The sequence below is a fragment of the Hemiscyllium ocellatum genome, chromosome 4, assembly GCF_020745735.1.
Source record: "Hemiscyllium ocellatum isolate sHemOce1 chromosome 4, sHemOce1.pat.X.cur, whole genome shotgun sequence".
Lineage (NCBI taxonomy): Eukaryota > Metazoa > Chordata > Chondrichthyes > Orectolobiformes > Hemiscylliidae > Hemiscyllium > Hemiscyllium ocellatum.
In genome coordinates this window covers 136464231-136488699 of record NC_083404.1, presented here as the reverse complement: position 1 = coordinate 136488699, position 24469 = coordinate 136464231, and the positions used below count along the sequence as shown (strand labels likewise).

The following is a 24469-nucleotide window of genomic DNA, read 5'->3' as shown; positions in this document are numbered from 1 at the left end:
ACAGTAAAATCTTCAATGAGACAGGAGTTAATGCATGGTTGAGAGGTGGTCAAAGAAAACTAGAAACCTGAATTTTGAAATCAGATAGATAGTCACAACTAAACATCACAACAGGGTTTCAAAACCCAAAATATACAAGTGCAAAAAAATTATTTCAAGTAAAACTTTTCACTCAGCAAGTAGTTAGGGTCTGGAAATGTGGTGGAGACAGGTTCAATTAAGGCATCCAAGAGGGGAATTGAGATAATTATTTGGATGGAAGTGGTGAGCAGGGATATGGGGAAAAAGGCAGGAGATTCGCTGGAGGGAACAGAACCGGTGAAGGCACGATGGGCTGAATGGCCTCCTTCTGCAATAATACAGTAATTCCATCCATATCTCCACAGCTGTAATGTCTTCATTAGTGATGATCGCTTCATAAATATTAAGCACTTTAATCCAACGTCAATATTTTGCTGATAATCAACTTCGCTTTCCATAATCCAACACAGACAAGAACAAGTTTAAATTTTAAAAACCAAGGTGCGGATTTTGAATGAATGAAATGGTAAATGACAAGGTAGTTCATGATAAAACGTAGAACCAATCACCTTCTGGCAGTAAAAACTGTAAGCCATTTCTAGGACTGGTCTCCTGAGAACAGAGAAAGTTTCAAGATGCAGGAGGCTTCCTAAATCCAAGAGGTATTTTGAGGGAACAAGCAAGAAGCATGCAAAGACATTGTTGTGGTTCTGTTCGCCGAGCTGGGAATTTATTTTGCAAACGTGTCGTCCCCTGTCTAGGTGACCTCCTCAGTGCTTGGGAGCCTCCTGTGAAGCACTTCTGTGATGTTTCCTCCAGCATTTATAACGGTTTGTCTCTGCAGTGGACAGCTGGAACCCACAACCGGAAGCTGCAGATTCAAACCACTATAAATGCCGGAGGAAAGATCACAGAAGCGCGTCACAGGAGGCTCCCAAGCACTGAGTATGTCACCTAGACAGGGGACGAAACGTCTGCAACACAAATTCCCAGCTCGGTGAACAGAACCACAACAATGAGCACCCGAGCTACAAATCTTCTCCCAAACTTTGAAGTGCAAAGACATTGAAAGGAAGAGAATGCAAAAATTGCAGAGGCACTGCCTGTAATTTTTCACTCTTTCTTAAGTTGGAATGCTAGAAATTGTAAGCATTCAGCTTTTTAGTTAAACAACATAAGGGGTGCAAGGATAAGCCCAGCGATTACAGACCAGTGGTGGGGAAACTTCTGAAGGCAATAATTCAGGACAGAGTTAACAGTCACAATAACAAGTGAGAGTCAACTAATGCGACCCAAATGTGGATTACCCTAGAGAAAAAGGGCATTGAGCTAACTTGCAGGAGTGTTGTGAAGAGTAACACAGTCAATGAGGGTAATGCTGCTAACGCAGTGTAGATGGATTTCCAAAAAAAAGGTATTTGACACAGTGCTACGCACCAGATTCATAAACAAAGTTACAACACATAGAACAAAAGGGGACAGAAGCCACATAGATATAAAATTTGGCTGAGTATTAGGAAACAATAATGATTAGTGGATATTTTTAGGCTCGAGAGAGGATGGAAGATTTGGAATGGAGTTCCCCTTGGGTCAATATTGGAATCCTCGTTTTTCCTAATATACATGAATGATCTGGATCTTGACTATAAAAGCATTGAGAGGAGGAGGACAGAACTGATAGAGCAGCAGAAAGAACAGTGACAACTGGTGGCGAGGGCAGAGTAATGGAAAATGTCAGTGCAGTGCAGAGAGAAACTCGAGGTAATACCTTTTGGGACAAAGAACAGTATAAAAACATACACACCATACAGCAGCAGTAGCAGGTTTAGAGAGCTGTTCAAACATAGGGCTTTATTAATAAGGGCAGAGTTTACAAGAGCAAGGAAGCTATGTTGAACTTGGACTAGTTAGGAGAGAGAGGGAGAGACAGAGAGGGAGAGAGAGAGAGACAGAGAGAGAGAGAGAGACAGAGAGAGAGAGAGAGAGACAGAGAGAGAGAGACAGACAGAGAGAGACAGAGAGACAGAGAGACAGAGAGACACAGAGACACAGAGACACAGAGACAGAGAGACACAGAGACAGAGAGACACAGAGACAGAGAGACAGAGAGACAGAGAGACAGAGAGACAGAGAGACAGAGAGACAGAGAGACACAGAGACACAGAGACAGAGAGACACAGAGACAGAGAGACACAGAGACAGAGAGACACAGAGACAGAGAGACACAGAGACAGAGACAGAGAGAGACAGACAGACAGAAAGGATGACACACACACACACACAGTTTCAGGAGACCTGTTCCAAGATTGAGTAAACATCATGTAGAAAGAAAGATGGGAATAAAAAAAGTTGCGACAAGTTTCCGTGGAGGGAAGGCAATGAGGATATTTGATTTAACATTTTCAAATGTTAGCATGTTCAAATGAGGTATGGACTGAGCAGATAGGCAGAAGCTGTTCCCACTTTTAACTTAGCATAAGGCAGAGGACACAGTTTGAAAGTAATTTACAAAATAAGAAAATACAAAGTTGAGGAAAAAACACTTCCCGCAGAGTAGTTAGGGTCAGAAACCCACTTGCTGAAAACATGGAGACAAATTCAATTAAGACATTTGAGGGGTCACCGAATGATTGGGTAACCAGAGTAACGAACAGAAATGCAGGACAATGGCCCCAGGATATAATTTTCAGAGAGCTAGAACACCCATGATAGGCTGAATGGCCTCCTTCTGGTCAGTAATCAGTGGTCACAGATGGCAAGAAGTCAAGAGGAATGACAAGGAGTGTGTTATTGTGTGGTCTGGAATATGCAGCCAAGAAAATATTGTGGAGGACAGCGATTCAATTACAATTTTCAATAAGGAATGGGATAATTACTTGAAGGATAGAAAACAGTGAAAAGAAGACTAGACCTAACTGAAATACTCTACAATAGATAGCCAAAGAATAATGAGCTGGCTGCTCTCTTTCTTAGCAACAAACCTGCACTGATGCTCAAGTCAGGTCAGCAGAAAAACAACATATTTTATTTATATTGACTTAATTCCCACAACAACTTACTTTGTTGGTCTTAAATGTTGGAGTATGGTCATTCACATCAGCAACGTGCACAACAACAGTTCCCGTAGAAAATAATCCGTAAGGTTTTCCCTCCATGTCTCTCACCTCGACTGTGAGTGTGTAAGTGTCCTGCTCCTAGAGGTATTGAACATTTGATTGTGAAACAATGCCACACAACGATAATTTTCAAAACTTTTAACTCAAAAAAATGCCCTGTTCCACAAAGTTGGAAAAATGTTGCGACAGGTTTCTGTGGGGTGAAGGCAATGAGGATATTTGATTTAACGTTTTCAAACTCGTGAGAGGGGTATGGACTGAGCAGGTCGGAAGAAGATGTTCCCACTTTTAAACTTATGAGGCAGAGGACACAGTTTGAAAGTAAATTTACAAAAAGGAAAAAAATACAAAGTTGAGGAAAAAATACTTCCTGCAGAGTAGTTAGGGTCAGAAATCCACTTGCTGAAAACATGACAGAGACAAGATCGATTAAGGCATTTGAGGGGCCACTGAATGATAATTTAACCAGGGTAATGGTCCAGAAGTGCAGGAGAATGTCCCAAGGATATAATGTTCAGTCAACGGGTCCTATCAAAACTGCTCAGCCATTTAAAAGGTCATAGCAGACTGCCGTCACACACACTAACTGTGCCTCCTTGCTCACAAATCCCTTAATGTAATAATCTCTGCCTTGAATATACTTACACCAAAGACAGAGAATCAATTGCTTTTCAAGGCAAAAAATGCCAAATTTTCACATAACAGTGGAACACTGTTTTTAAAGTCCCTGCCCTATATAACCAGCCCCTTATTCTGAAGGAATCACCCCAAAGCTCTAGATGCTCTAGCCAAGCCAACTGACTCCCAAGATACGGGCAAGAAGTAACAAAATCAGGAATTGTTGGGAAAACTCAGTAGGTCTTGCAGCATTTGCTGAGAGAAATCAAGAGTTAATATTTCGGGTCCAGTGAACCTTCTTCAGAACTGACTGTGTGTCAGCACAGACTTAGCAGACCACTGAGCCACTCTCTCATTGGAGAGAGGTGACTGGTGATGGTTAACCGGAGGGTCATCAAACCTCAAGTGAGGGGAGAGGGTGAAAAGGAGAGGCCTTCATAGTAACCTCAGCCAGTGTGGGGATTAAACCCATGCTGTAGGCATCACAGTGTTTCTCATACCAACTGTCCAGCCAACTGAGCTAAACCGATCACAGTCTTCAGAGCGAGACCTAGGTCACTGCACCCGAAACGTTAACTCTGCTTTCGCTCCACAGATGCTGCCAAATCTGTGGAGGTTTTTCCAGCAATTTCTGATCTCCAGCATCTGCAGTTCTTGGTTTCTGTTTGGAGGGGCATGCAGCAAGAACTAAGCTGAACTTGATCATCTTAACATGTGTTACACCTGAAGTGCACACACTTGGGGGAAATGAAACAAAAAAAAGTTAATACATTTGGACAATGACAGACATCACGTGATAGAAAATAAAACATTTCAGAGGATGTGAAGGGTCTAGCTCCCAAACTGTGTTCCAGCACTGGAAATGTTCATGGTCTCCTGCACCACCAACAGCTTGCTCTCTCCGATGTCAATTAACAGGCTGTGAATTTCAAACTCTTGCCCTTTTAAATCCAAGAATTACAATGTTTTATTTTTATTTGCACACTGGATGGAGCCAACATCCAACATCAATCCCCAAATGCCCTCAAGGGTGGGAGCGAGCTACCTTCTCAAACTGCTGCGGTCCTTCGGGGTATAAGAATACCCTCAATCCTGCTGAGAATCATACGTTAAAAAAAAGGAATTTGAAAGCAGACTTACCTCTCGGTCTAGTTTATCAGTCTTTGTTTTGAGTTCACCCGTGCGCTCATCAACAGAGAATAGTTGGCCAAACTTTGAGCCTGGTTCCTGAGACAGAATTTTGTAACGAAGCAGAGTATTTAATGTATTGGGCTCATCAAGGTCAGTAGCTGTAAGCTTGAAGAAAGATGTACCTAAAATTGAAAGTGCAAAGGATAATTAACAGCTGCTTTCAGGAAAAGTTACATTGAGAAAGTTTATTATAAAAAAAAGGGACTCCTCTAATTTAGTCAGGCTCCAAGTCACCTACTCAATGGCGCACAAGATACTGATAGTTAAGGTGAGGTCAATTGGTTTCGTTTTTCCTGGGCTGGTACAATTAAAATAGATACCTACATACCAAGGACAGCTTGTCCTTTTAAATAAAACTTGGGACGCACCTACAAACAAAAATCAGCAGACATAACCTAAGATGAAAAGCTTAACCTACTTAGAAATTCATCCTGCAGCAGAGTACAGCAACTCAAAACAAAATGTGACACATTGATGTGCTCACAAGCATCTGTTCAAATCCAGAAGTCAAAGGTTTCACACAGGCAATACAGCCCAGAAAGTGGCCAAAGTGACCTCTGCCAGTATCCTGTGGCATATGCGTCTCGACAATGTGTCCTTTCTTGATTCTGTCACGTGGAGCTAGAGTGTCAGAGATAAACAGCACAGAAACAGACCCTTCGGTCCAATTCATGCATACTGACTAGATATCCCAACCCAATCTAGTCCCACCTGCCAGCACCCGGCCCATATCCCTCCAAACCCTTCCTATTCATATACCCATCCAATGCCTCTTAAATGTTGCAATTGTACCAGCCTTCACCACTTCCTCTGGCAGCTAATTCTATACACGTACCACCCTCGGCGTGAAAAAGTTGCCCCTTACGTCTCTTTTATATCCTTCCCCTCTCACCCTAAACCTATATCCTCTAGTTCTGGACTCCCTGACCCCAGGGAAAAGACTTTGCCTATTTAACCTATCCATGCTCCTCATGATTTTATAAATTTCGAAGAGGTCACCCCTCAGCCTCCGACGCTCCAGGGAAAACAGCCCCAGTCTGTTCAGCCTCTCCCTATAGCTCAGATCCTCCAACCCTGGCAACATCCTTGTAAATCTTTTCTGAACCCTTTCAAGTTTCACAACATCTTTCCTACAGCAGGGAGAACAGGATTGCACAGTATTCCCAAACGTGGCTGAACCAAATGTTCTATATAACTGCAACATGACCTCCAAGCTCTTATACTCAATTTTCTGACCAATAAAGGAAAGCATACCAAACGCCTTCTTCACTATGCTATCTACCTGTGACTCCACTTTCAAGGAGCTATGAACCTGCACTCCAAGGTCTCTTTGTTCCGCAGCACTCCCCAGGACTTGAACATTAAGTGCATCAATCCTGCCCTGATTTGCATATCCAAAATGCAGCACCTCACATTTATCTAAATTAAACTCCATCAATGGCAAAGCCAGCATTTGTTGCCGGTCTCCAACTACCCCTTGAATTAAGTGTCTTGCTCGGCCATATCAAAAGCAGAGAGTCAAGACATTGCTGCAGTTCTGGAGTCACATGTAGACTAGACTGAGGAAGGATGACAGATTTGCTTTCCTCAGGAAAATTAGCAAACCAGATGAGATTTTTGCCACAAAGTAATGGTGACCAAGACAATCAAAGACTGCAACAGAAGGTTAACCTGACAGTCAGCGCTAATCTCCCTTGTGCACTTGCCTAGTTTCCACTGGATATCAAACAGAACACCACAAGACTGGTAGAACATAGAACATAGAAAAATACAGCGCAGTACAGGCCCTTCGGCCCTCGATGTTGCGCCGACCGAAGCCTACCTAACCTACACTAGCCCAATAACCTCCATATGCTTATCCAATGCCTGCTTGAATGACCATAAAGAGGGAGAGTCCACCACTGATACTGGCAGGGCATTCCATGAACTCACAACCCGCTGAGTAAAGAATCTACCCCTAACATCTGTCCTATACCAACCCCCCCCCCCTTAAATTTAAAGCTGTGTCCCCTAGTAACAGCTGACTCCATACGCGGAAAAAGGTTCTCACTGTCAACCCTATCTAAACCCCTAATCATCTTGTACACCTCTATCAAATCTCCCCTAAACCTTCTTTTCTCCAATGAGAACAGCCCCAGGTGCCTCAGCCTTTCCCCCATGTATCGACAAGTATAACACTGATAACTTCAATTAAATACTTCCAATTATAAAATTCTTGAGTCGATATATCCTTACCAACTGGTGAACCTTCAGCTACTTTTGCAACGAACGTCTCTTCATTAAATGTAGGGATATTATCATTCACATCATTTACTTTAACAGTCAGAGAAAGCGGATATTCAGGAACAAATCCTTCCTTGGTCTTTGCTGTTCCAGTCAGCTGTGGAATTGAAGAGAAACTCTTACAATTTGCCCATAATCACATGATCCCTTTTAAACAAGTATAACCAAAATAGAGTCAGGGGAATCTCAAGATGATTCTTTGGAAGAATTCCGTTTTGAAGGGGAGTTTGACTGGACTTGGAACATTAACTCGGTTCCTCTCTCAACAGATTCTGCCAGAGCTGTGGAGTTTCTCCAGAATTCTGTTTGTTTCAGATTTCCAGCATGTTACATTTCTGCCCCAATCATTAGCCTAGGATTCTAGACTACTGGTTCAGTAATATTATCACTGCACCACATCCCTACGTATAATGATAACCATCAACCTGCCCTGAACCTCCCACGTTGATGCGATGGCCAAGGAGGCACAACAGCGCCTCTTCTTCCTCAGGTGGTTCAGGAAATGGCATGTCCATAAGGACCCTCACCAACCTTTACAGGTGCATTGTAAAAAGCATTCTGGGTACATTACGGCCTGGTACAGCATCTGCTCTGCCCAGGACAGAAGGTGGTGTGTACAGCCCAGATAATCACGCAAGCCAACCTCCCATCTGTGGACTTCATTTACATTTCTCATTGCCGCGGAAAGGCTGCCAACATCAAAGACCCCTCCCACTAAAGATGTTGAGAGGCATAGATGGAGTGGATAGCCAGAGACCTTTCCCCATGGCAGAGATGTCTATCACGAGGGGGCATAATTTTAAGGTGATTGGAGGAAGGTTTAGTGGAGATGTCAGGAGGTAGGTTCTTTACACAGAGAGTGGTAGTTGTAGGTGCCAGTGGTCTAGAATAGAACAGAACCTCTACAGTGTGGAAACAGGCCCTTCGGCCCACCAAATCCACACTGACCCTCCAAAGAGTAACCCACCCAGACGCATTCCCCTAATACTCAAATTTACCGCAGACTAACGCGCCCCACCCACACATCCCTGAATACTGGGTAATTTAACATGGCCAATTCACCTTATCTGCACATCTTTGGATTGTGGGAGGAAACCAGAGCACCCGAAGGAAACCCATGCATGTATGGGGAGAATGCCTGTATGGAGTTTGCACAATCACCCAAGGCTGGATTCGAACCCGCTGTGAGGCAGCAGCACTAACCACTAAGCCACAGTGCTGCCCAAGTAGTAGAGTCAGACACATTAGGGACATCTCATCAACTCTTGGATAGGCACATGGAAGTTAGTACAGGGTATGTAGGTTAGTTTGATGTTTGAGTAGAATAAAAGTCAGCACAACATCGAGGGCCAAAGGGCCTATATTGTGCTGTACTGTACTGTTCAATGTATCCTGGTAATGCGTTCTTCTAGTCTCTTCCATCAGGCAGAAGATACAGATGCTTGAACACACACACACACACAGACACACACACAAGCTGATCCAAGAACAGCTTCTTCCCTGTTGTAATTAAATGATGAATGGACATCTCTAACTTCAAATAATGTTGATCTTGCTTTGTGCACCTCCTGTTCAGCCACAAGCCTTTTGCCTCACTGCCTAAATACCCTTTGATCTGTACGTCCCCGTTTGCTATGGTCTGCCTGTACTGCTGGTAAAAACAAAGCTTTTCACTGTATTTAGATACATGTGAGTAGGACAAATCAATAAGTCGTTAAAGCATGGACCAAATTGAGACCAAGAGTTCACCCTCTGTTCAACATGCAAATTTTGGTGTTACTCTCGATTATAAGCAGCTGAAAACATAACAAATGATGAACAAACACTCTGTCAGCACTGACTGCAAACACCAGGCTATTCCTCAGTTTAATCTCAAGTCATAACAAACGTAACTCATTCAAGAACTTGCTGCCAAGTTACCATTTGCAAGTACAGATGAAGACCATTAGACACTTACGCTAAACGACGGGTACTCCTCACGATCCACGGTCCGTAACACAAATATTTTACCCGTCTCGGGTTCAATACGGAAAAACCCCAATGGAGGACGATCAACTCCTTCTCCGGTAATTTTGTAAAACAATGTATAGTTCTGCTCATACTCTGATCTTATCTGGGGGGGAAAAAAAAATCAAGAGTCAATTAAACGTTAGCGCAATTTCCACTCTCCACTTTGATGGATGAACAGCCAGGGTAGGAGTATATTGGACACCATCTAACAGGAGATGCCATGCCTCTAGGAATTCCCTGGCTGTTCTCTGTTTGGCTTGCCCTATAATAGTAGTGTTGTCCCAATCGAACTCATGTTGCTTGTCATCTGCGTGTGGGATAACTGGTCATGTCGTTTCGTGGCTAGTTGGTGTTCATGGATACGAATCATTAGCTGTCTTCCTGTTTGTCCTATGTAGTGTTTTGTGCAGTCCTTGCATGGGATTTTGTATACTACATTGGTTTTGTTCATGCTGGGTATTGGGTCCTTTAGGAGAAAGTGAGGACTGAAGATGCTGGAGATCAGAGCGGAAAATGTATTGCTGGAAAAGTGCAGCAGGTCAGGCAGCATCCAAGGAGAAGGAGAATCGACGTTTCGGACATGAGCCCTTCTTCAGGAACCTTTGTCCTGGTGAGTTGTAGTCTGAGAGTGGCTGTTGGTTTGTGTGCTGTTATGAGTCCTAGTGGTCGCAGTAGTCTGGCTGTAAGTTCAGAAATGTTCTTGATGTATGGTAGTGTGGCTAGTCCTTTGGGTTGTGGCACGTCCTCATATGACAAGCCAAACAGAGAATAGTCAGAGAATTCCTAGAGGCATGGCACTCATCCACAAATTCTATCAATAAGCACATCGACCTGGACCCAATATACCGGCCACTGCAGCGGGCAGCTGAAACTGACAACTGGAAGCGGCAGATTCAAACCACTACAAATGCCGGAGGAAACATCACAGAAGCACTTCACAGGAGGCTCCCAAGCACTGAGGATGTCACCTAGACAGGGGACGAAACGTCTGCAATACAAATTCCCAACTCGGCGAACAGAACTACAACAATTTGTTAGGTGTTCAGAATCTCTAGGTGGAGAGTTTTTAAAAAGGCTTTTAGACCATAATAACTTAAAGAAACACAGCCCTCAGAACTGGAAAGAAGTCTTTAAAAACTGTTTCAGCAGTCCAGAATACCAGAAAAAGTCAATTAAGCAAACTAAAATTAAAGATAACAGTGATATTTCTGTATCTGAAGTAAAGTATCTGAAAACTTTACAGAAGAGAAAAAGGTTGAATAGAGGTCTATGTTAAGATCTTGACAAACTGACTTATGTATCACCTTTTTTTGCGTAATGAATTCATGTTCTTCTGTTAAAAGAACATCAGCAGCCTCATGTAAATACATATGGTGACTAACCATCATCGTAAGCAACTGCAGAAATATAACTTTCAAATCTATCAGGCCCGGTTTCTTGCTTGAATCTGACTTCTTTGTCACAGAAAGCAGTTGACACCAAATCACTGAATGTTTCCAAGGAGGAGTTACAGTCACTTCTGCTATAACGCAGTAATTCTATTCGCGCATAATTCCGAATATTGCATAACAGCAGCACCATTTAAATGAACAGGACTAGAATCGCATTGTAACCAATACATTCACGCTATAGAAACAGTGTCCCCAGTTGGTCAATCGTGTTATAGCAAATTCACATTAAAGAAACGTGCGTTATAGCAGAACGACCTCTCTCTATATATATAATTCTAAGGGCTAGAGCAATCAAAGCGATGGAGGAAGATAGCAGGGACAGGATATCGAGTTGGATGATCGGCCATGATCATATTGAATGGTGAAGCAGACACAAACGCCTACCCCCACTCCTCTTCTCCATGTCTCTTTGTAACTTGTTCATTGCGATCATAACATTAGTTTTGACTTGAATGAAAACGTTGCAACTTACAGTTTGAACATATTTGGGGAAAGGTCCAATGTCATTCTCAGTGATAGAAAACGGAAGAGGTCTCCACCTGCGTTTCTGACGTCGCAGTAAAACTGCGCGCTTGGCTCGAACAAGTTCTTTTAATTCATGCTGAAAATATTAAGCACGAGATGAGGCAACATTAATCTCATTCAGTTTCAAAACCTCAGAGTCTTTCAAACTCTTTACAGACAAAGATACATTTGCTCAAAAGAATGTCAATGATGTAAACACAGACCGTGACTTTCAAAGTCCCACAAACAGAGTTAAATGGGTGGGTGCCTTTATCCCCGTGAATGATGCTAATTGAGACACATACATGGACAAGGACTAGGACACTAAGTAGAAGTCTTACACTCAAGTACATCCACGATGTTTTACATCCAGCAGAATGGGGACAGATGGGGTTGTTGCTTTAGGTTCATAGCTCCTTGAAAGTACAGCTGCAGGTCAACAGGACAGTGAAGGTTTGCCTTTATTGGTCGGTGCTTCGAGTATACCAATTGGGAGGTCATGTTACTGCTGTACAGGACATTGGTTAGGCCATTTCTGGAATACTGTGTGCAATTCTGGTCTCTCTGCTACAGGAAGGTTGTTGGAAAATGTGAAATGACTCAAAAAATGTACAAGGCTGTTGCTGGGGTTGGACGGTTTGAGCTATAGGGAGAGGCTGAACAGGCTGGGGCTGTTTTCTCTGGAGCGCCAGAGGCTGAGGGGTGACCTTATAGAGGTTTATAAAATCATGAGGGGCATGGATAGGGGTAAATAGACAAAGTCTTTTCCCTGGGGTCAGGGAGCCCAGAACTAGAGGGCATAGGTTTAGGGGAAGAGGGGAAAGATTTAAAAGGGATCCAAGGGGCAACTTTTTCAAGCAGAGGGTGGTGTGTGTATGGAATGAGCTGCCAGAGGAAGTGGTGGACGCTGGTATAATGATAGCATTTAAAAGGCATCTGGATTGGGTATATGAATAGGAAAGGTTTGGAGTGGTATAGGCCAAGTGCTGGCAAATGGGACTAGATTAATTTAGGATATTTGGTCGGTGTGGACAAGTTGGACTGAAGGGCACAGCTCTATGACTGTACATCTGTGTACAGGTGGATTTATAATCTGATAACTCTGGAGGTGGGATTTGTACACAGGTTTCCTGGTGACCAGGTTGGGTTCAGTATGACTGTGCTGCAAAACCCCACAGTTTTAGAAGTAGGCCATTCTGCCCATCAGGTCCACACTGACCTTCCAAAGAGGATTCCACTGTCCTCCATTCTGCCCCACCGCATCCCTAACTTTGTATTCCCTATGGCTAATCCATCTAACCCACACATCCTGGACATATGGGCAACTTTGCACAGCCAATGCACCCTAACCTGCGCATCTTTGGACTGTGGGAAGGGGAAAAGACACACGCAAACAGACAGAATGTGCAAACCTTGCACAGACAAACAGTCACCCGAGGGTGGAAGCTGAGTCCCTGAAGCAGTGCTAACCGTGGAGTCACCGTGCTGTCTTGTTTTAACATTTCACCCAAAAGGCACTCACTCAGAGAGAGTCTACATTACATGCTCAAGCTTCTAGCGTGTTTTTTTTTAAAATAGGTTCATTCATAGGATGTGGGCATCACTGGCTGGGCTGACATTTATTACCCATCCCTAACAGCCCAGGGGGCATTTTAAACCACATTACCTGGTCTGGCCTCCAAACCCATGGCAATGGGAGCAATTTCCCTCCTCACAAGGACATCAGCGAACCAGATGGGTTCATCTGACAATTGGCAATGGTTTAATGGTCATTATATGATTCTTAATCCCAGTCTTTTATTGAATTCAAATTGCACCACCTGCAAGATTCAAACCCAAATCCCCAGAACATTGCCTGGGTCTGGATTGTGATATTATCTCTAGGTTATCACCCCTTCCCATAAAGTTAGGATGTCAAGGGTAAGTGCCCCCTACTGAGCCATAAATCACAACAGATTTATACAATAACAAATCAACAGAATCATTGCCATTAATGCCATAGGAACAGAATCTCAGACTCTAGAATAGCGATGGAATCTCTTTTGTCCTCCCTTCTCCAACCTCACTCCCATCCCTAGCACTATGGCAACGCTGGCAAATGGAAGATCAGATGCTCCAGCCTCCCAAACGATGGGCTGATATAGTAGGATAGCCACACTCAACGAAAGCAGGGTAGTCCCTGCTCATTGCCCCTGGAGACTCCAGCTGGCATTAAGAGAAGTCACATGTGACTCTCAAACAGCCATGGGTACATCCAGAGTCAGAATCCCTTCAGCCCATCAAGTCTATGCTAACCTATCCACACTAGTCCCACTTGCCTGTATGAGGCCCATAGCCTTGAATGTAATGACATTTCAAATGCTCATCCACATACCTTTTAAAAGGTAACGTGGTTACCTGCATCAAATACCCTCCCAGACAGTGCATTCCAGAAACCCACTTTACTGTAAATTTAACTTTGCCAAGTCCCATGGTAGACCCTCCACTACCTCAAATTGAAAAAAGGTTCCTTAAATCCTTTCTAAACCTTTCACCTTAAATTGGTGCTGCCTTATTATTAATCCTTCTCAGGGGAATAGCTCCTTTCTATTCACCTTGTCTATGCCCCTCATAAATCTTATACACCTCTATCAGGTCCCACTCAGTCTTCTATGCTCCAAAAGATAACAACTGGAATCTACCAAGACTTTCTTCAAAAGCATAAAAAGAATCCCCATCCGAGGCAACACCTTGGTGGATCAGTCTACTGGAGGCAAAAACAAAAAGGAGGGCAGGAAACCGGTTCATTTTGTGCAGCCAAAAAAATAGCACAGACGTATCGTCATTGTGGACTGTGGGACTCAGCAACATCACTTTGCACGAAACATTCAGGTTACTTAACCGTTACGGAGCACGGTTCACGGAGGTCATGGAGGAAGGGATTAAAACAATAAGTCAAGTTGTTTACCTGCAAGTTTGGCTGGATCAACAAATGGACCTGAATTGTGCAACACACCAGCGTCAGTGAATCTTGTAGATTAATGTTAAAACTCCGTTGTTCACTGATACGCAGAGCTCGAGTTGCAAACAAGTAGCCATCAGGCTTCACACCAAAATCTGGATCATCAGTGCTTACTTGTGATATATCTTTGCAACAATGCTTTAAATCCACTGTATTAAAAGAGTCAAACAGAAAGGACATGGTTATTTGCTAATTCATGTTTCCTAGTGTATGCTGCAGGCAAAACTATCCGTTGAAGTCTTCTGTGCAATGTAGTTAAGGAATAACAAATACCAAACATACTTACGAAAAATGTAAGGGACAGAAGAAGACAGGGATCAATAGACCCTTTCATTCAAGATACGTTGGACAATAACTGAACTATTGCAAGATACAAGTCTTTAACTCAGCTCCACACACATGAAGTGATTTGATTTGGTTTATTGTTGTCACATGTACCCAAGTACAGTGTAAAGTTGTGCTTTGCAAACAGTACATGGCAAACACTGGCAGAGAAAAGGTATGGGGAGTGGAGGGGTAGAAGCGGCAGTAGCCTATAAAATTCAGTATAATATTGTGTGTGTGTGTGTGTGTGTGTGTGTGTGTGTGTGTGTGTGTGTGTGTGTGTGTGTGTGTGTGTGTGTGTGTATATATATATATAGACACACAAGCTGAATTTTATAGACTACTGCAATATAAATATAAATAAATAAAAGTATTCATTCAAGATTCGGAACATAAAAAATTGGAGCAGGAGAAGGCCATCTGGCCCTTCGAGCCTGTACTACCACTCAATGGGATCAAGGCTGATCATCGAACTCAGTCCCCTGTCCCACTTTTTTCACTCCATACCTTTCGAATTATATAGCCCAAAGAACTATATCTGATTCTTTCTTGACAACATTCAATATTTTTGGCCCCAATGTCTGCGGCACAAAATTCCACAGGCTTCCCACTCTCCGGGTGAAGACATTTCTTTTCATCTCTGTCCGAAATGGTCTAACCTGTATCCTTGGAGGCTTAAATTAAAGGTCACAGACTCAGAACATGTGGTACACCATTTAGTTCAGAGCTGAAGAGAAAATTCTTCACCCAGTGAGTGGGGAGCCTGTGGAAGTGTCTGCCAAAGAAAGTGCTTGTGGTCAAACACTGAGGCTGAAGGATGATATCAACGATGACCCTTAAGAGGACTGGGAATTTTAAATTCCAAACTAATTAAGACAATTTCTTCATTTCTCACCCTGTGACAGCAACAAACTGCAGTTACAGAGGGGCATTAACAGAACAGGACATCCAGTAGGAGAGTTGTTGAAAGAAAATATGTTTCTGCGTCATATCAGAAGACATTAGGACAAATTAAAAGATTGGTCGAAATTGCAAGTTTTTGGAGCGAGAGAGAGCGAGGGCATTGCAGACCCAGGACTGAGAGTATAACTGGGACAGTGCGGTGGAGCAGTGAAACTGAGGTTTCCAAGCTGTCAGAGTTGGGTTACCTTTTGAAATTTTTTGGTTTTCTTTAATATTCGGATCCTGCACAGTTACAACAACAGGTTTGTTGATGCTTGCTTCACCAAAGTCTGTGAGCATCTAAAAAATATAGGCAATGAAATAAAATGTAGTTTCAAAAGTAATTTTACACTGCCAGTACCATAGTGGAAACGTGCAAAGAATTGTATACAGCTTTCACATTAATACTTAAAATATTTTTGTAAAGGAATGAAAACAAAAAAGCCAGATATCAACAGAAAGTGTTGAAAACATGTTTGGTGATCTCTCCCATGGTGATCAGTAAGCTAGCAAATGGTTATTGTAAAGACCCATCTGGATCAATAATGCCCTCCAGGAATGAAACTAATGGCTGCTCTGCCACAGCTCTAAGTCAGTGATGACGGGTAGTTCTTTAGATGCATGATTAAGTAAAAGTATTCTGAAAAGACTCAAATTAAAAGTAAAAGTAAATTATTAGGATTAGCCCTGCACAACAGTATTAAAAACATTTACACTATGACTAGAAGTACAGAGTTATATATTAATTTGATTCAACTTTAGTTATTAACCGAGATTGTATCCATCGTGTGTGTTTTGGTATTAATGAAATGTCTAATATTGAGATAATACAAAACTAATCTAGCAGGAACTCTATTTTCAGAATTAAGACCAATGTCACATTTTATCAAACCTGATCATAACTCTTTACTGTAACCTATACCAACATTATTCAATGAAATTACTTTGTTGGTCAGAGTATTGAGTACAGGAGTTGGGAGATCATGTTGCAGCTGTATAGGACATTGGTTAGGCCACTTTTGGAATATTGTGTGCAATCGTCATCTTCCTAACGGAAAGATATTGTGAAACCTGAAAGGGTTCAGAAAAGATTTACAAGGATGTTGCCAGGGCTGGAGGATTTGAGCTACAGGGAGAAGCTGTTTTCCCTGGAGCATTGGAGGCTGAGGGCAGACCCTTATAGAGGTCTATAAAATCATGAGGGGCAAGGATAGGGTAAATGGACAAAAGTCTTGGGTGGGAGAGTCTCACCTTTGGGTGGTAGAGTCCAGAACTAGAGGGCACAGGTTTAGGGTGAGAGAGGCAAGATATAAAAGAGACCGAAGGGGCAACGTTTTCACACAGAGGGTGGTAGGTGTATGGAATGAGCTGTCAGAGGAAGTGGTGGAGGCTGGTGCAACTGCAACATTTAAAAGGCATCTGGATGGGTATACGAATAGGAAGGGTTTGGAGGGATATGGGCCGGGTGCTGGCAGGTGGGACTAGATTGGGTTGGGATACCTGGTCGGCATGGACAAGTTGGACTGAAGGGTCTGTTTCCATGCTGTACATCTCTAGGACTATGTGACTTTGATGTTTTGCTGATTTATTTTACTACTTTAAGTCTTAATCATACAAGACCTTCACTTTTTGTTCACATAGGTCATTGGGAGCCTTCTTAAGATCACTAGGCATGAGGGGTGAGCATCCATTTAGGGTGAGTCAGGAAGTACCTTTTCACGCATACACACAAGTGAAAACCCAAACAAACTACGAATGGAGAGTCAAATGAAATTTTGAAGATTACAGGAATCGACAAATTATTGAAAGGTATCACAGAATCTAGAGCAAAAATTGAATGGCCCTAGGGTATTCCTATTCTGCTTGATAACAAACTAATACCGTGACAGTCATCTGGTGTTGTGGTGCAGTGGTAGTGTCCCTAACTCTGAGCCAGATGCACAAGATCAACTCTCGTTTGCTCGAGGAAAAAAATAGAATTGAAAATATCTAGTCACCAAGGTGACTGGGAAGGGTTCAAATAAATGCTCAGTAACATCCAATGGGTAGCTAATTTTAGGAAAAAAAGTCTAGAGAATTTGAATGCTTAAAATTGCTGTTGCTTTACACGGTAGCACAGGATTGACTTAAAAAACGGCACAAATAACATCTTTAACAAAATGAGAGAGAGAGAGAAATCAGAGCAAGATTACATTATACAAACAACTGTTCAATATAATTATGACCAATCATGGCCTCAGTATACCCTCAATGTGCTGAGACCCAGAAGAATATCTGTCTACCCAAAATAGACAACAATAAACCTATTTATCCCAGAAAATGCAGAAATCTTTGGGAGAAACATTAAACATTCTTGACACATTTAAATTTACATATTATTTAACAAAGTAAATATTAGCAGCAATTCCAGTATTTTTTCAAGTAGTAAAATTTACCAACTAGACCAGGCCTCAGCTGACAAAATTCTAGATTAGAGTGGTGCTGGAAAAGCAGTTCAGGCAGCATCCGAGGAGCAGCAAAAATCAGGAAGGGCTTTTGCCCGAAATGTCGATTTTCCTGCCCCTTGGATGCTGCCTGAATGGCTGTGCTTTCCCAGCACCACTATACCCTAGAATCTGGTTTCCAGCATCTGCAGTCCTTGTTTTTACCTCAGCTGACAAAAGCACGTATTCAAGTTACAAAAGGTTATCAATTCTTTACTTGGAAAACAGCAAAAAAAGAGTGAACTACAAAGCTACCTATTACTCTTACAATTCTAATTATTGAATTCGGTAGAGGTGGGTATACACATATGCATCAAGAAACAAGTATGCAAAAATATAAAATGTACACAAAAAGCAAGTAACATATCTCTCTCAACATACACAGTCTGACTAGAGTGTTACCATCACAATTTTTCAATAAAAACAATATGTATTTCAAAAGAGTTCAACTTATCTGATGCTATTTAAATATAACAACAGGATGTCGTCAAATGTGCTGCATGTAAAGCATAATGGACTATTGTAATGTAGGAATTATATAGGGTAAGATAATACTGCACAGCTTCCTCAGAACAGGAGAGTCTCAATAAAGTGCAAGTGTGGGACCTTCAGCATTTCCTCTGCTATTTTAGAATTAGTATTTATTCCACTTTGAATCGGTCACCTTCACACTATCAGGCAGTGCACTTCAAATCTGAACCACTCGTTGCACTAGAAAAGATGCGTCTTTGATTTGGAAAATGAACCGGCAATCACTGTAAATCTACACCCGTGGTCATCAACTCCTCAGCTACTGTCAATAACTTTAACTCAAAAACATGCAAAAATCACGATGGGAATGCCGTGGAAACCTTCCAACATTGAAAAAGAAATCTGGATGAGTACTTCAAATATCATGACATTCAAGGATATGTTGAATGAAAACTTAACATATGAGGAACACTTGAGGACTCTGGGTCTATACTCGGTGTTTATAGAAGGTTGAAGAGGGATCTAATAGAAACACGCGGAATGGCCTGGACAGAGTAGACATTGGGAAGATGGGGTCGGGAAGTCCAGAACTAGAAGGATTAGGTTTACAAAAGAGACCTAAGGGGCAATTTTTTCACACAGAGGGTGGTACATGTATGGAATGAGCTGCCAGAGGAAGTGGTGGAGGCTGGTACAATTACAGCATTTAAGAGGCATCTGGATGGGTATATGAATAGGAAAGGTTTGGAGTGGGATATCTGGTCGGCACGGACGGGTTGGACCGAAGGATCTGTTTCCATGCTGTACATCTCTATGATTCTGTTTCCATTGGTTGAGAGACTAGGATCCAAGGGCACAGCCTTAAAGTAAAGGGAAGACCTTTTAGAATAGAGATAAGGAGATACTTCATCAGCCAGAGAGTGGGGAATCTATCAAATTCATTGCTACAGAAGACCATGGAGGCCAGCTCATTGAGTATATTCAACACTGAGACAGATAGGTTCTTGATTATCAAGGAGATCAAGGGTTACGGGGAGAAAGCAGGAGAATGGGGTTGAGAAACTTATCAGCCATGATTGATTGGTAGAGCAAACTTGATGGGCTGAATGGCCTAATTTCTGCTCCTATACCTTATGGATATTGGACAAAGGGAAGCTTTTCACTGTAGTTCCTATTGTAAAACACACTAAAATTAAAATCAAATTGGAAGTACAGGAAATTGGGATTAGCGTGTTTTTAGTGGTACAGGGCTACCCCTGTATCTGCGGAATCGTTTTCCATGGTTTCAGTTACCTGTGACCCGGACATATTCTGGGGAATGCTCCAGAACCAGGGACTGGGTGGGCTGCTGGGAAAGTATGTTTCCCATTTAAATATTTGGGTTCGCTCCTACTTGTGGTTTTGGGCTTGCACGGTATGTCTTGCAACATATCCCCCATCGGTATCGAGAGGGGGGGGGGGGTGGAGAACTACTGTAGTTATGTCAGTGCAAACTCATTAGGTCAGAGAGCCTTTTCTGTGCTCTATGAATCTCATGATTTGAAAACACAAACATTTACGTGTTTGCGAGCAAGTAAAGTTGTTGACAGATGTTGAGGAGTTGATGACCAGGGGTTGTAGATCAGAGTAGTGCTGGAAAAGCACACCAAGTCAGGCAGCATCCGAGAAGCAGGGATTTTCCTGCTCCTCGGATGCTGCCTGACCTGCTGTGCTTTTCCAGCACCACTCTGATCTAAACTCTGGTTTCCAGCATCTGTCATCCTCACTTTTGCCAGGGGTTGTAGAGTTAGTGATTGCTGATTCTTTTTGAGATGTATAAAAAAAACTTAGGATATGCTGTGACTATTAAATAGTCATGATTTGGAAACACCGGTGTTGGACTGGGGTGTACAAAGTTAAAAATCACAACATCAGGTTATAGTCCAACAGATTTAATTGGAAGACACTAGCTTTCGGAGCGATGCTCCTTCAATCACCTGATGAAGGAGCAGCGCTTGGAAAGCTAGTGCTTCCAAATAAACCTGTTGGACTGTAACCTGGTATTGTGTGATTTTTTTTATCTATTAAGTAGGACAGCAAAAAAAAGTTAGTTTGATTAACATTAATCAAACTGATGGTATCCAAAACCAATAACATTTAAACACAGCTTTGAGACCATGCCATGCGAGCAGCCTTTGGGAACTGATATAATCTACAGAATGTAAAGGATGAGATATGCGTTCAGGGTGGAGTTTCTTAAATGCATGGCAACTATTTTTTAAAAATCTACAGAAGGCGTTTTTAAAACAAATTAAACTGATGATATTTAAACATATCCATGTTAAATGATTCAAGCAACACAAATGCAGTCATTTCTACAGGTGATTTGGAGATGCTGGTGTTGGACTGGAGTGTACAAAGTTAAAAATCACAACCCCAGGTTATAGTCTAACAGGTTTATTTGGAAGCTCGAGCTTTTGGAGCGCTACTCCGTCATCAGGTGGTTGTGGCGCACGGGGGCATGGTGTTTGAAGACAGGGTATTATGTTCACGAGGCTTGCCACAAACTGTTTTGTTATTTACACACAAAAATAAAACAAACAAGCTTTCTCCCGCAATCTCTGGTATGTTAAACCCACTGTTATTTACTAAAGAATGCAGCTTTTGCATATTCAATTCAAGAGGAATGTCATCTGAGAGTTGTAAGCCTGTGGAATTCTTTACTGTCAAGGCTGGGTCATTAAGTATAGTGAAGGCTAAGACACACAAATCATTAATCAGTAAGAGGAAATCAAGGGTTATGGTGTAAAGGCACGAGAGTGGAGATGGGGATCATCAGAGGGCAGAGTAGACTCAATGGCCATGTCTTGCAGGATAGCCAGAGACAGAGCCTCCATGCCCCGATGATGGGGTCACATGCATAGAGTGGGCCCTCACAGGTCAAAATATTCCCTCCAAGAAGCCCACCCTCTCCCGAGGTAACCCTGTACTGAAGGTATAGGTGCCCCATAGTATTCCTCCACCCTCCCACCGCTGATTTCCAGGGGTATTGCCAAGCTGAGAAGGACTTCCACACCGAATCAGAAGAAAACACATCCACTGTCTCACAATTTGCAAGCTCAGAAACCCCATTTCAATCCTGAAACGTACAAGGAAAATCCAGCACCAAACAGCAAAACAAAAAACTGCCAAGCAACAGAAATAGAGAGCCCAGATCACTAGCACTTGTAATTATGTCTCATCATTAAATTTAAACAACACCAATACAGTCAGATAAACCACATGTTTCACCGAAAACTCTAATACCATGTAACTACAAATACAGAAAATATCAAATGGCAATAAATGCTCAACATTCTAAGGCAGAAACTTGCTACAAAACGAGCATACTTGCCAATCAGAAAATCATGCCTGATTTTTAAATTCAAACTGCTCCAGCAGTCTTTCACAAATCAATAAAATAACCAATACTGCATAAGGATTGTAAAATCTTCATTTTCCAGGTGCAAAAAATTGCATCCGATGATGTTTTTTTGTCTTTGTTTTGTACAGGCATTCAAATAGAAACTCTGTTATGGATGCTCCCTCTGGGCTCATTGGCATTAGGTAGTGCTCTAACCTCTGGATCAGAATCTTCGACCTTGAGTTCCACCGAGCCCAGAGTTACACCACAACATGTTGATTCAAGACTTAGCAGCCTCAAACAAATCTTAATTACAAACAGGCCAGTGAGTTAGGGCAACTCACAAGCCCACGTAAGGATGAACTCTAAAGAGAACTGTATGTAAATAGTTAAAAATCACACAAACACCAGGTTATAGTCCAACAGGTTTATTTGAAATTACCAGCTTTTGCAGCACTGCTCCTTCATCAGAGTGTGAGATTTTTAACTTTGTCCACCCCAGACCAACACCAGCATCACCACATCATGTATTTACAAAGCAGTTCAAGAGGTCAAGAAAAATAAAACCTAAATGTATTTTGAGGAGTTCAGACACAGAAGAAAAAAATATGTAAAATAAGTTTGCAAATGATATCCATAATTCTCAGTGTGGTGATACATCAAGGGTGCTGTAAAGTGTGTCAAGTTTGTACTGTATGATTAGATTAGATTCCCTACAATGTGGAAACAGGCCCTTCGGCCCAACAAGTCCACACCGACCCTCCGAAGAGAGAGTGACCCGTTCAGACCCGTTCTCTTCTGTGTATGCAAGAACCTCTTTTAAATAAAAGGAAAAGAAAGTAAACAAAACAACTTAATCTGACCATTAAAAAAATAAACTAAGTGACCACCTGGCTTAATCTCACCAGGTAAAGCTTGGTTAAAGTTTAATTTCACGTTTCTCATTCATAAGTTAGTACAAAAAATCCAAAACTAAACAGGACTGAACTTTGTTCATTTTGATACACAAACCCGTACGGTTAAAAAATGTTAAAGAAAGACATCAGAGCACTGAGAGACTGACAAAGTTCCCTTTTTTTAAAAAAAACTACTATTCCCTTCTCTCTACCACTCGGATTAAATTAATAACAAACTTTTCTAAAGTATTCAAGCCTGCTTTTAAAAGACCAGGAGTTGAAAGAAAGACGCTCAACATAGAAACGATACCCGATTATATTTAAAAAAAAATAAAAAGAGGCAGTTTAGTGAAGGGAGGACTTACCAGCAGCAAAATGATCAACGCCGCCATTGCCCGGGAACTTGCACCTAAAGTGAATCAGTGGAAAATCGCTCCTGGAAGCTGATGGCAGAGGGAGCCGCTGAGTGACTGATGGCTCAGCTTCCAGGGTTGTGAAACAACAAAAAAGTTTCTGTGCGAGTAATTTTTTTTTAAAAAGTAGTAATTTTTGTTTTTGGTCAACACAACTTCCGAAAAATGTGAAATCCGCGTTAAAATGTATATTTCGCCTTTACAAAAAGTTCAGACTCTGGAAATGGATGAAGTTTTTACGCGTTTAAAACAAAAAAGCCAGCGAAGAGACAACTAAAGTTACTCGAGTCCAAGGTAACCTCTTTAAGAAAGTGACTCCTTCCCCCTGCTGCTTTCTCCTCAGAGTGGCGGCCGCTTCTTTCCCCACAACTGCCTTTAGGCTCCGAATGGGAGTGAACACCCGCCCTCTCTCCTTCACACACTCACCTGGGCGCGGCTCCAGGTGAGCTCTCCCCGCCCTCTCTCCTCTCTCACACCTTCCCCTCCCCTCTCTCTCTCTCTCTCTCTCAGACACTTACCTGGCGATGCTCCAGGTGAGTTCCCTCCTCTCTTGGACCCTCACCTGGGTGATGCTCCAGGTGAGTTCCCCCCCAGACCCTCACCTGGGTGAGTTCCCTCCTCAGACCCTCACCTGGGTGTGTTTTCTCCTCTCTCAGACCCTCACCTGGGTGACACTCTAGGTGAGTTCCCCCCCAGATCCTCACCTGGGCGAGTTCCCTCCTCAGAGCCTCACCTGGGTGACGCTCCAGGTGAGTTCCCCCCCCCCGACCCTCAACTGGGTGTGTTTCCTCCTCTCTCAGAACCTCAACTGGGTGACGCTCCAGGTGAGTTCCCCCCCCCCGACCCTCACCTGGGTGAGTTTCCTCCTCAGACCCTCACCTGGGTGACGCTCCAGGTAAGTTCCCCCCCAGATCCTCACCTGGGTGAGTTCCCTCCTCAGACCCTCACCTGGGTGAGTTCCCTCCTCTCTCTGAGCCTCACCTGGGTAATGCTCCAGTTGAGTTCCACCCCCCAGACCCTCACCTGAGTGAGTTCCCCCCCTCACCTGAGTGAGTTCCCCCCTCAGACCCTCACCCGAGTTCTCTCCTCTCTCAGAGCCTCCTCTGGCTGACGTTCCAGGTGAGTTCCCACCAGACCCTCACCTGAGTCAGTTCCCTCCTCTCTCAGACCCTCACTGCTAATATACTGCTGCCTCACAGCAACAGGGACCTGGGTTCAATTCCCACACTTGGTGACTCTGGAGTTTGCACATTCTCCACGTGTCTGCGTGAGTTTCCTCTGGGTGCTCCAGTTTCCTCCCACAGTCCAAAGATGTGCAGGTCAGGTGAATTGGCCATGATAAATTGTCCATAGTGTTAGGTGC

General features: G+C 42.8%; 1 protein-coding gene across 1 annotated transcript in view; it reads right to left on the bottom strand.

Annotated features, from left to right (window-relative positions):
- Positions 1 to 23480, bottom strand: part of LOC132815115 (desmocollin-2-like) — a 39499-nt gene extending 16019 nt beyond the window's left edge. Inside the window, exons 1-8 of the mRNA XM_060823889.1 lie at positions 23059 to 23480; positions 15668 to 15761; positions 14142 to 14344; positions 11163 to 11291; positions 9187 to 9342; positions 7182 to 7326; positions 4896 to 5068; positions 3081 to 3215 (exon numbers count right to left, since the gene is read on the bottom strand). Of these exons, the coding sequence (XP_060679872.1) occupies positions 3081 to 3215; positions 4896 to 5068; positions 7182 to 7326; positions 9187 to 9342; positions 11163 to 11291; positions 14142 to 14344; positions 15668 to 15761; positions 23059 to 23085 (1062 nt within the window). The 5' untranslated portion in view covers positions 23086 to 23480. The remainder of the gene's footprint in view (positions 1 to 3080; positions 3216 to 4895; positions 5069 to 7181; positions 7327 to 9186; positions 9343 to 11162; positions 11292 to 14141; positions 14345 to 15667; positions 15762 to 23058) is intronic.
- Positions 23481 to 24469: the final 989 nt, after the last annotated feature.